General features: G+C 39.3%; 1 protein-coding gene across 2 annotated transcripts in view; it reads right to left on the minus strand.

The window, feature by feature from the left end:
• Positions 1 to 11,724, minus strand: part of LOC120340591 (coronin-7-like) — a 105,196-nt gene that overhangs the window by 925 nt on the left and 92,547 nt on the right. For both annotated transcript variants that reach the window (XM_078120232.1, XM_078120233.1), the window contains 9 exons: positions 10,708 to 10,903; positions 8,766 to 8,878; positions 7,832 to 7,966; positions 7,623 to 7,705; positions 4,881 to 5,022; positions 3,759 to 3,968; positions 3,017 to 3,152; positions 2,052 to 2,143; positions 181 to 264 (listed from right to left, as the gene is read on the minus strand). In XM_078120232.1, coding sequence (XP_077976358.1) covers positions 181 to 264; positions 2,052 to 2,143; positions 3,017 to 3,152; positions 3,759 to 3,968; positions 4,881 to 5,022; positions 7,623 to 7,705; positions 7,832 to 7,966; positions 8,766 to 8,878; positions 10,708 to 10,903 — 1,191 coding nt within the window. The remainder of the gene's footprint in view (positions 1 to 180; positions 265 to 2,051; positions 2,144 to 3,016; positions 3,153 to 3,758; positions 3,969 to 4,880; positions 5,023 to 7,622; positions 7,706 to 7,831; positions 7,967 to 8,765; positions 8,879 to 10,707; positions 10,904 to 11,724) is intronic.

The following is an 11,724-nucleotide window of genomic DNA, read 5'->3' on the forward strand; positions in this document are numbered from 1 at the left end:
CGAACCCACGCAGGGTACTCAGAGATGTGGTGGCGAGCGTATTCTTAAAGCTTAGCACGATGAGCCACACCGCCGCCACACCTGCTACTCCTACGACAACTCAATATTCATCTAAGGAGAGAGCCATACAAATGGCGCATACACCCAACCCTATTCCGAACCAAAATATCTTCAACTCACCCATTCATCTTCATCAACACCTTCCATTGTATCTTGTTCCAGTTGTTTATCAAGATCAAGCTTGCCAGACATTGCTTCAAGTAACTGGAATAAAACAAAATATGTAGAATAATAAACAACAAGAAATAGGGAGGAAAGGATATACAATATTTATCCCGGGGGAGAGGAAAGTCGTTAAGACAGCTTAATCATATGACACACCGCAGCCTCTTGTCTGATTACCAGTTCATGTTGGGTGTGGGATTTGTTAGCCAGGTATTTGTTTTCAGAAGCATGGACTTGATGGTGAAACGGGCCGTGACCGCCGAACGGTTAAGTGAACCACCCTACAATTGCGAGGAGTCCAGCAATCCTCTCGCACATAACTATCCATGCATGGGATTCGAACCTGCAAAGGCGCACAGCGTAATCAGAGGTGAGGTGCCGAGCGTATTCTTAACGTTTAGAACGATGCGCAACACGGTCGTGCCTTACTTTAGGCTCAATCTGTGAACTGCGAGAACATCAATTTTGATAACCAAAACTTCCATGTATTAAAATGTAATGCTTTTTAAATTTCTAAGGACAATTCTGACCTTTCCTTGCCATTGATGTCTGAAACTCTGAATCCATGGAGTTTAAAAGTATGACCCAGACCAGTGGTTTTCAAATAATGGGGCGCACCCTACAAAGGGGGCTTAGACAATTTTTTGAGTGGGCGTGTAGCTATTTAAAAATATTTGTTAGATTTGATCTTGCACGTATTTCGGATATTTACATTTCTTTATTTTGGATATTAATGTTCCAACCACTTATTTTCAACGTTTTTTTGAATCAAACTTACTTTCGCTTTTCTATCTTTCGAATTGTAGCTGAATGTTAGCTAGTTATTTTTGAGGTGGGGTGCGAAACTTGAAAATTCTGAAAATGTCTTAAATAGTTTGAGAACCACTGCCTAGAGGTGAGCATTTCAAATCGAATATTCGAATCGAATAGTAAATTATTCGAATTAGTTCAGAGCTAAATTTCGAATCGCCGCCATCTTGTTTTTATCTTTCCGCTAATGGTCGGGGTGAATTCCTCAATTTTTTTTCTCATCGGAGTCATATTTTTTCAACGAAATTCTAACATATGACTATTTTCTGTAGTGAGTTATTGATAAAACGTGTTTGTTATTCTGTGTGAACGCTCAGTAATCCATCTGGGTGTTTTATTCTATGTCTTCAGTAATTCATTTGTTGAGAGAACTAATTACTATAATAAAGTCGCTTACAATTATATATTTTCAAGTATTCGAGATTCAAGATTCGATTCGAAAAAAATTATTCGATTTGATTCTGAAATCACAAGGTATTCGAAAACGCCCAGCCCTACCACTGACCCAGACTCGAGTGAAAACATGACCACTCTTGACTCCACAGTTTACTGGTTTCCACTGGTTTAAACAGCTACTCCATACTCCGACTTCAGACTCCGAGAAATGAAAACACGACTCAGACTCCACAACCCTGACTTAAACAAGTACCGGTACTCTGTCTGTTTGACCACCAGGGGTGTATGCCGCACATTTGTGTTTTAGGCCAATATGGTCTTGTGCATACATCCCATCTTCAGTATTTATAATTACTTACTCTTTTATATTGCTTTTACGAGACGAATAAACATACATAGCCGCCGTAGGGTGGTCTTGTAACTGATGGTTGGTTACGGCTTCCTTCACCTTCAAGTTAATGCATCTGAAACAAATAACTGGCTAACTAATTTCATATTCAACATGAACTGGTAACCGGACTAGAGGCAGTGGTTCACCATATGACCAAGCCGACTTTTCTCTTCTCCGGTATAAATATGTAAATCCAGTAACAACGAGCCCGCTTTGAACCAAAACTTACCTCTTCTTTCTTTTCTTCGTCTGTTTTGTAAGTTGAAACGTCGTATGATTCATATTTCTTGGGTTTCACTTCATCTGGTGGGGCGTCACTCACTAGAGAAAATTAGGAAACAAAAATTAAAGTAAGATCTTCTTCAGTGATCTTCAATAGGGTTTCATGTTCACATTTACATTATGTCTAGGTGTCATTCAGGAAAAACTGTGCTTTGATCTAATTTCCAAAGTGACCAATGATAGCACAGCATGATGGATGAAACCACTGAAGCACTACTTCCAGAGTATAAATATTGCAATACTAGTCTTAAGAAGTAATTCAGTTTGTTTATGTCAAATTTTTCTCATGTCAAGTACTCAATAAAACATTGATTTATACAGCCCAGTGTTTTGCAAAACACACACTTTTACTTTTTGTAATCGGTGTGGCTGGCGGCTCATGGTGCCAAGCGCTAGGAATACGCTTGCCATCTCACCCCTGATGCTTCGTGTGAATTCGCAGGTTAGTAACCCACAGGGAAAATTACATGCGAAGGGATTGCTGGGCTCCTCACCGCCATGTTGGGGGCAGGGGAGGGGGCGGGGTTCATAAAACTTCCCTCCATCGTTATTGGATAATTGCATGAGAGGTCGTGGGAGGACACATGATTTAGCCGGTGACCGTACATTTGAACCCATGTGTATATCCACGGGTTCAATCTATATGCTGGTGCTAAAACCCATGGGTTAGGGTTAGTATGGGTTCAAATATCCGTAAAACAAAAAAATTTCCATAGGTGCAATAGTATGCAGGTGCAATTGTCATGGGTTCAAATGTAATGGAACCGATTTAGCCATGTTAGTGACTTTCTCCTTCAGGATAAATATGTAAATCCTAGCATAATATGTTTAATCTGCTTTGAATATTCTCTATCATGGAACACTCGATGGCAGAATAGAGTTGCCAACTTAAAAATATACTTAAGTCCCTACATTTTGTCATTGTCGATGGCTTCAGATCAAGCTTCTTCTGCGTTTTGTTTCCTCCGTTCACCCATTCTGATGCTGACATTGACGCCTCCCAGGTAACGGACGTCAGAGGGAAAAGATCGTCTTGGAAATATTCCATCTGAAACAAATAGGTAAGATTTTCATATTTATCCCGGAGGAGGAGATAACCTAGTAGAATATAGCAAACCACGGTCTCTCGTCTGGTTACCAGTCTATGATGGGTATGGTATTAGTCAGCTAATTATTCGTTTTCAGATGCATGGACTTGAGAGTGGAAGAGTCCAGCAATCCACTTGCACTTATTTAACCCGCATGGGATTCAAACCTGGTAAGATATGGTAATCAGGGTGCGGTGGCGAGCGTATTCCTAACGTTTAGCACGATGAACCACACTGCAGAGTCATCATGATGACACTAATTCCAACTTTACATAAACATAATGGAAAAAAAGCTGATCAGGCCACCTAATCATATGGCTAACCACGGCGTCTCGTCTAGTTACAAGTCCATGTTGGGTATGGAATTAGTTAGTTATTTGTTTTCAGAAGCATGGACTTGATAAAAGAAGCCATGGGATTTAAAAGATGCGTAAATGCCAATGCCAACTCAATTAGTTTAACGATTTGACTGCTAGGCCATCACATCGGATTAAGAATAATCGATTATTGAGCTTTCACCATTCCTGCCAGGGCAGAATCAATTTAGAAAATGGATTAAAATTCACCTTTACTCTTGGCACAGTAAATGACATCGGCTGAAGTGTATTTTTAGACAAGCACCAGCCTTGAGCAAACTCAACTTTCTTGACATCAATATTCTTCTTGGAGAGAAAAGAAATTCCTTGAACTGGGGCATCGTTGCTGAAGGTTGCAATACGGAACAGATGAGGTGGCTCATTTTCACTGATTTCCAATGATTGAATAGTTGCATCACCCTGTAAAGTTTTTTATATCTTCAAATTAAATACACACTCACATCTGTAGGTGCAAGTCGCACATTTTTCGGCGCTCCAGAAGTATGTGTACCAATATGGAGGTAACTAATTTTGTTCGCCTATTTTACATCAAGTTGTGTAAAACTGTAAAGGGACTGAAACCTATAGGCAGGGGGTATATTCACTTGGCTAACACAGACAGTCCAAGAATTTGTAATATAACTAAAAAAAGAAAAAACAGAATAATATCATGGCTTAGCCCTAACCTATTACACATACTACGGCAGTACCCATCTTTGTGTACTAGGCCAGTAAGCCCCGCCCAGTCCATGGATGTGCAAACTACGACCCCGGGCTATATGCGACCCATTAGGGCATTTTGTCTGCCCCCTACCTCAAATATGGTTGCAAAGATTTGTTTCCAAATAAGGACAAAACTTTAAATTTTTCCAAACTATATTTGAGATATCTGAACAATGAAATGTTAAAATAATAATATTTTTTTTTACATCATAGCAGATGGGAATAATTATGACATAACAGTCTATTTGTCAATGCAGTACTGTGCAACAAAGATTTTTTTGAATCCGCCCTTTGCGAGAAAACTTTGCCCATCCCTGGACTGGTGCATACTTTTCACCCCACGCAATACAAGCAATCAAGCTTTCTCAACAGACAACTGAAGAAATCTTGCATTTGCCAAATTTTTTGCGGTCAAAATTAGATTGAGTTCAGACCTAGAGTCAATGGTCAAAATTTTTCTACCCGAAGCCACGAGTTCTTGTGTAAATAGCTCCCAGTTTAGAGTCAGAGTCGAATTCAAATTTAAAGTCTTGTAGATGAGTGATAACAAATATGTGCCAAGCAATCTGGTTAGAGCTTTGGTAGGAGAAAACATACTTATAGTGTTACCTTAGATACAATGAACAACGTAGAACTATCGGCATCATAATGTGGCATCATTACAGAAGGCGTGGCAGTATAGTTTTCACTGGAGACAGGACCACTTGCCAGATCTGTGGTTGAATGTAGTGAAATTGTACGGTTGCTTGACCTAAAATAAACGTAGTAATTTTTAATTTTTAAAGAATATACCTTGAACAAGGTAATAAAAAGAGTCACTTATTATATTTTGGGATACTATTATTCCTGTAAGGTTTAAATCAGGGGTTGGCAAACTTCGGCCCGCGGGCCAGATCCGGCCTGCGAAAACAATGTAATCCGCCCCGCGACGCTTCGTTCCCTGAATTATATTAACAAAACAACTGTATTGGCGATTATATTCTTTATGTAAAAAAATTGTTTTGAGACACTAAATTATATTATAACCCAGTGGTCGGCAACCACTGGGTCGCGGCCCATCGCCGGTTCGCAGAGAGGTGACACAAAAACGGACAAGGCCGTAATAAAACCTTTACAATCTAATCACAAACCCTACGCATTGCGCATTTCAACACTGGTTTGCTCGATATGCCCAGTCGTGACAAGTTATTTGATATATCAATGGCCGTTCAGAGCAAAAACTGCAAATAAGCGCTGAAAAAATATGTACGTTTACACGATACTATGGTGTGTGTATAATTCACAAAGTCAGAAGAGCCAAAAGATATAGCAAGAAATATCCAGAATAATTGTGAGCATTCCATTACTCAATATAGATGACAAAAACATCTTAGGCAAAATGTTGAAAAGGTAGCCATTCAAAATAAGGGAATTCACCGGAAAACTACAGAATATCCATCAGCATTTTTTTTACAAAAATTATAAGAAAATGTCCTAGGAAAGCTAGAAACAATGGAAAATTAGGGGGTAAATTTCCTCCAAAATTAGTAAAATTTCAAATAGGAATTATGCAGATTTCAGCAAGAGGTTAGGAGCAGGTCGAGGCTGAGACAGCTTTTATGTCAGCAAGTTCCTGTGGATTGCCTGATCATCATAAAAGCGATGCATGGTTGATAAAAATGAAATAATGAATGTAAAGGGGCTGCAACCATTAAAGAGAAAACAAGCCACATAGTAGAACCTTGTGCTAAGCATCGTAAACATGCTTTTAATACCACCATTGATAACTTGAGTGGGACGACCATGTTCGAGAGCGGGGCGGGTCTAACTTGGGGTCCTGACCTCTCTGGTAGTCCGACAAAGTCTCAATGGGGTCGCTGTTAAACCTTTTTCGGACCTCCTGAAGTATGCGCACCGAGATGGCGCACAACTTGAAGTTGTGTACCAGGTTAGGGTTCAGGTTATGCGACATCTTGGTGCGCATACTTCAGTAGTACCCCTTTTTTGACACTAACTTCTATTAGAAGAAAATATTGATCAAATTTGAGACCAACCATCGGCAAAGATTCGGTTCAAAGATTCGAAAGTGAGTGATTTATATAGTTGAGAACTTTTTGGCAAAACATTTCAGAAATCAAACACACAGAAGTTATTCAAAGTATTGCAAGAGGTTTCCAACCAATAAATATTGCTTTGATCGGTTGGTTTGTCATGCAAAAGCTGCCTGAACTCACCTGAAAGGAATCTGTTAACTTTAAGAAATGGAGCATCAAAAATACATATACTGTAAGTGATTTGTAAAACTTGCTATGTTACAGAAAATATTAAATTTATGTCAATGCTGGGGGATGGGAAGAGAAACCCATAACTATTATTTATTTGTTGATGCCACTGCATGGGTATCTGAAATATTTGTGAAAATAGGGATAAAAAAAGCAATTTCTGATAAAAATAAATATTGAATAAGCTTCGAATGGGCATTTTACATTTATCTCAGCAAAAGATATCAAAAACCAGACATAATCTTGTGAAAAAGGATTGCTGGTCTCCTTGACGTAGCATGGTGTATATGAAAGTTAGTTGGAATGTCTCACTTCTCCAGCAAGTACATACATCCAAAACAATTAACTGGTTAATATACAGACTTGTAACAAGATGAGAAGACATGAATGCGCGTTTGGAGCATCATTGTAAGTGTATAAAAACATCCTTGCTATCGCTCATATAATCCCCGAGTTCGCAGGTTTGAAACCAATGGAGATAATTATGTTCAAGAAGAAAGCCAGGCTTCTTTTCACTGTAGAATGGCTTCCATAACCGTTGTTTTCTTATGGCCTTCTCCGCTATCAAGTTAATTCAACAAGAGGCCATGGCTTAGGCATTGGCACATCATAGGCATGATTGCCACTAGGTAAACTCATGTTGATAATGAATGAAGGACAACCGGTGTTAGCAAAACGATGTATTTTTTTTTCTTAGTATCATTGCTCGATGAGATTATTCCACATGGCAAATTACATCGTTTTGCTAACACCGGTTGTGCTTCATTTATTATCATCATTGGCACATCATGTCAAGCGTTTGGGAATACATTGTCATTGCACCTCTGAATTGCTAAACTCAGTTATCGTCGGGTGGTTCATGCAATAATCTATTTGTTACAGCTTTCTACGATGTGAAAGACACGCATCTGGAACAATTACCTGGTTTCCTATTCTAGCAATTTGGCAAGAGACCATTTTGGTAATCTCACAGGCTCCCCTCTCCCAAACCTTGAACTTTTTTACCTTCCTCCCCTTCACAACCAGACTTCATGATAAAAAAAGGAAGAGACATAGCCTTTATAAAATAGTGAACGACAACAAGACCCACCTGTCAAATCCTGAGACCGCAATAAACTTATCACTGCAAGCCCAGATAATCCGAGAACTTCTGTTTCCTGGCCCTGGTCCTACCTGAAAAAATAATTCATTGGCATACTTGATTTTGAATACTCCTTTTCGTAAACAAAATAGAAATTTCAAGTAAAATTCGGAACATTGGTGCAAAATGTCATGAGGGGTAGGAATAAAATCCCTCACCTGTATCGGTTCGTTACTTTTCCTTGGTTCAAAAATGAACAACTTTTTATCTTTTGTTGATGCAGCAATAAACTTCCCATTTTGACTCCATGCTATGCTCATTATCTCACCAGCATCACAAGATAATTCGAAATACTGAAAATTATAAACTTGGGATAGGATAGGATTTACATATTTATCCCGGGGGAGAGGAAAGCCGATAAGATGGCTTAGTCATATGGCGAACCACGGCCTCTCGTCCGGTTACCAGTTCATGTCGGATATGGGATTAGTTAATTACTTGTTTTCGGAAGCATGGACCGGACGGTGGAGGATGCCGTAACCGTAACCGGTTACGTGAACCACCCTACGGCAGGGAGGAGTCCAGCAATCCTCTCGCACATAACCATCCCTGCATGTGATTCGAACCTGCGAACCCACGCAGAGTAATCAGAGGTGCGGTGGCGAGCGTATTCCTATCGCTTATCACGATGAGCCACACCGCCGCCCCAACTGATTACTGTAAGATTACTGAAAACTTTTGGGTACAAAAATAAAAAAAATCTATTCATTTGTGTAGAAGTGTGGTTAACTAAGAAATTCATGATTTCTGTTTTCAGGTCACCAGTGGGTCCCAACTGGGGGCCACCCAGCAGTTGGAGGAGAGCCACGATACTGGGCCCAAAACTGATTTTACTTTTCATTTTACAAGAAAACTCCCTTTTTTTTAGTTTCATTGCTTGATAAGGTTATTTCATAGGGTGTTTTCACTTTGCTGAGCATGAATTGTTTAAACATAATGAAATTTGGAGTCTAAATATCAAAGCATCACTATAATTACCATTGAGATGATAAACAGAGAACACATGAGTGCTTGAAGCTTCCGGAAGGAATCCAGAAGCCATGTAAGGTTGGGACCAACTGTTCTACACTAAGTATATGAACGAATGCTCACCGTGTCACCAGTCTTCACATCCCAGATCACAAAATTTGATTCGACGTCTCCTGATGCGATGACATTTTCAGCCAGCGGGTGGAAGCAGAGAACCATAGGTTTGCCCGGTTGTCCTGAACATATATGCAGTGAAAAATGTAATCGGTAATAATTTATTTTGTCATCATACTGTGTATATGTATATATATTATGTATTATATTTCATGTTGTATTGTCTCTATTTATTGATGTTGTCTTGTCCTACCAACTCCTTTGTACAAACAGTTGGGCATACTCCACCGTTACCCATGTTGCCTAATCCACCCTCCTCGCACAACTGTCTGTATGAAGGACCATATTATACTTTGATTTATTCGATTTATTGCATTTTATGTTAATCATAAGGGGTGTATGCCGCACGTTCATGTGTTTTAGGCCAGTATGGTCTTGTGTATACATCCAGTCTTCAATGTTGATATTTACTAACTCCTGTGTTTTTGCTTTTACGAGACGAATAAACATACATACATATATATACAAAATGAAGTAAAAAGAAGACAAGCCGGTAGGCGCCCAGGATCTCCGCTGACACCCAGGCCCGCGGCGTACAGTATATCGCGAGGATCCAATTCATTTTAGTCTCTGTAGCACTTTAGTGGTCGGCCTAACTTCGTTCAGATTTAAATCTCTTTAATTTGTGCGCTTGGAAGTGAATTCATGAAAATTTCCTCGCAAGAAATAGGCGAGAGGCGAGTAGGTTTTGCACTAGCTGACGATTATTTGTTGCGGGGCAATGACGGCGTATTTCAAAGATTGTAAACGTGATGCAGAGTTCATAAAAGATTCCGTAGAAGCACTTGCCGACCACCTTCGTAAAAAAGGGTACGACAGCCAGTACGCTATTTTAGCAACACAACAAGTATCAGCGTCTGCAGCTCGTATTGCAGCTTTGATTGAAAGAATGGAAAGCAGTTACAAACGACAGGACAACGATGTCTGCTTACCAGTTTGATTCGGATATAGCAATCCTAATTTATAGACTTAAATAGTTAAAGAAACTGTAGCCAGCGTTTAGGTGAACCACCCACTAACAGCGAGAAGTACATCAAATCTCAAGCAAATAATAATTCCGTATATCAAGAACACCTGCACCGGCTCACCAGTTCCGTTGAGTTCATTTCAAACGCTGCGCGTTCCGTTGACATACTCACGTGACTGATATACTGTGACTAAATGGGGAAATTATGTTCACTGAAATCCCTAAGGCTTCTCCAGTTTATGAAGTATCGAGACCAAAGACGACTTACTGGAAAGAGTACTTTGCCATGCGGAAGGAAGCGCTCTTGGAATTTTAATTTTCGACTTGGTTGGCGAGAAAACGGCGATAAACTGTGAAAAAACTAGAAATTTCATAACGATCGGAGCGTTTTTCGTTGTTACCATGGAAACGAAACATTTATCTGGACTTTCTATAAAACGCACATTACTAGGGTGACAGGATAACCCATGTGAAAAATTTCATCCAGATTGGTCCAGCCATTAAGACGCTACATCTAAACAGACAGACAGACAGATACACAGACAGACAGACAGACAGACAGACAGACAGAACGACTGATAATAAGGGTCTCCTATAGAGCGGAGATCCAAAAAATTGCATTTCGGGGAAGGAGACGTTATAAACTAGTACTGATTATCGAGCAGTGACAGCTATGGAAGAGTCTAACATAAAATCATACAAGAGTAGTCTAAATGAAATGTTGATTTTAAATACTTGAGTATTTTTGTATGTCACTTATTTCATGCCTCTCATTTAAATCAATGCCCTGTCATCGCCTGCACTATTTAATAGTTATCAAAGAAAAGATATATACCGGTAAGCATAATCAATATGAGCAAAACAATAGTAATTTGCCAAAGGTCTGGATTTCTTTCTAAGCAACTAAGATAACTTTCTAATTACCTTTAAAAGTAAGATCAGGCTCTTCGAGAAGTTCTCCAAACTTATTGGACGGTATGTTCCAAATTTTAACGTTTGAATTTTCGAGTGAAACCGCAAGCTGTGATTGGTTGAAAGGATTCCACTGGAGGTCAGTCACAGTCTTCAAGTTTTGTAAAGTCAGAGAATTATTCTCTGTCATTCTTCCTGGAGAGGAAAGCTGAAAACATTGAGAAAATTTTGTGTTCATATTTATTTATAAAGAAGATTTGGTATGTAATATACCTGTGGTTCTCAAACGGTGGGTCGTGCCCCACAAGGGGGGGCATAGACAATTTTTGAGGGGGCCTGGAGCTAATTAAAAACATTTATTAGATTTGATCTTGCCTGTCCTATTTTGGACATTTACATATCCTTATTTTGAATATTTACGTTCCACCCACTTTTGAATAAAACATAGTCTTGCCTTACTGTCTGTTATTTTGAGCCTATTGTTAGTTAGTTATTTTTGAGGTGGGGTGCGAGACTTGACAAATTCTAAAAAGAGGGCGCGGCTTAAAAAGTTTGAGAATCACTGTTCTATACTAAGCTTACTCACCTTGGGCTCTCTGCTACCCCAGGGGCCAAAGAGTATTTTTTGGGGGCCACGTTTGAAAACCTTCATAATGTTCCATTTATGGGAATGGTTAGGTACCAGCATTAGATTTAACTTTGTTAATATCGTATATTAAAAATCGGTCAAAATTTCATGTCCATCAGCTCCAGGGTGTAATAAATTAGGAAAGCAATTTTTAAATGAAAGATGCCCAATGCCAGCCTTCCAAACTAAATAAATCTAGACAGTGTGGCCCATCTTGCTAAGTGTCAGGAAAATGCTATGCAAACTGGAGTTCATTTCAAATAATATAGCTGTTGATATTCACAGGACCTGATATTCACAGGGATTTGTGAGTCTCCTTTGCTTGTAAGTGTGGAATGCACCGCCATAATATCATTTCGGTAGCTTTTAGTATTTCAGTGCAGTCACCACAACTTTGGACA

Source organism: Styela clava, chromosome 14 (assembly GCF_964204865.1).
Source record: "Styela clava chromosome 14, kaStyClav1.hap1.2, whole genome shotgun sequence".
NCBI lineage: Eukaryota > Metazoa > Chordata > Ascidiacea > Stolidobranchia > Styelidae > Styela > Styela clava.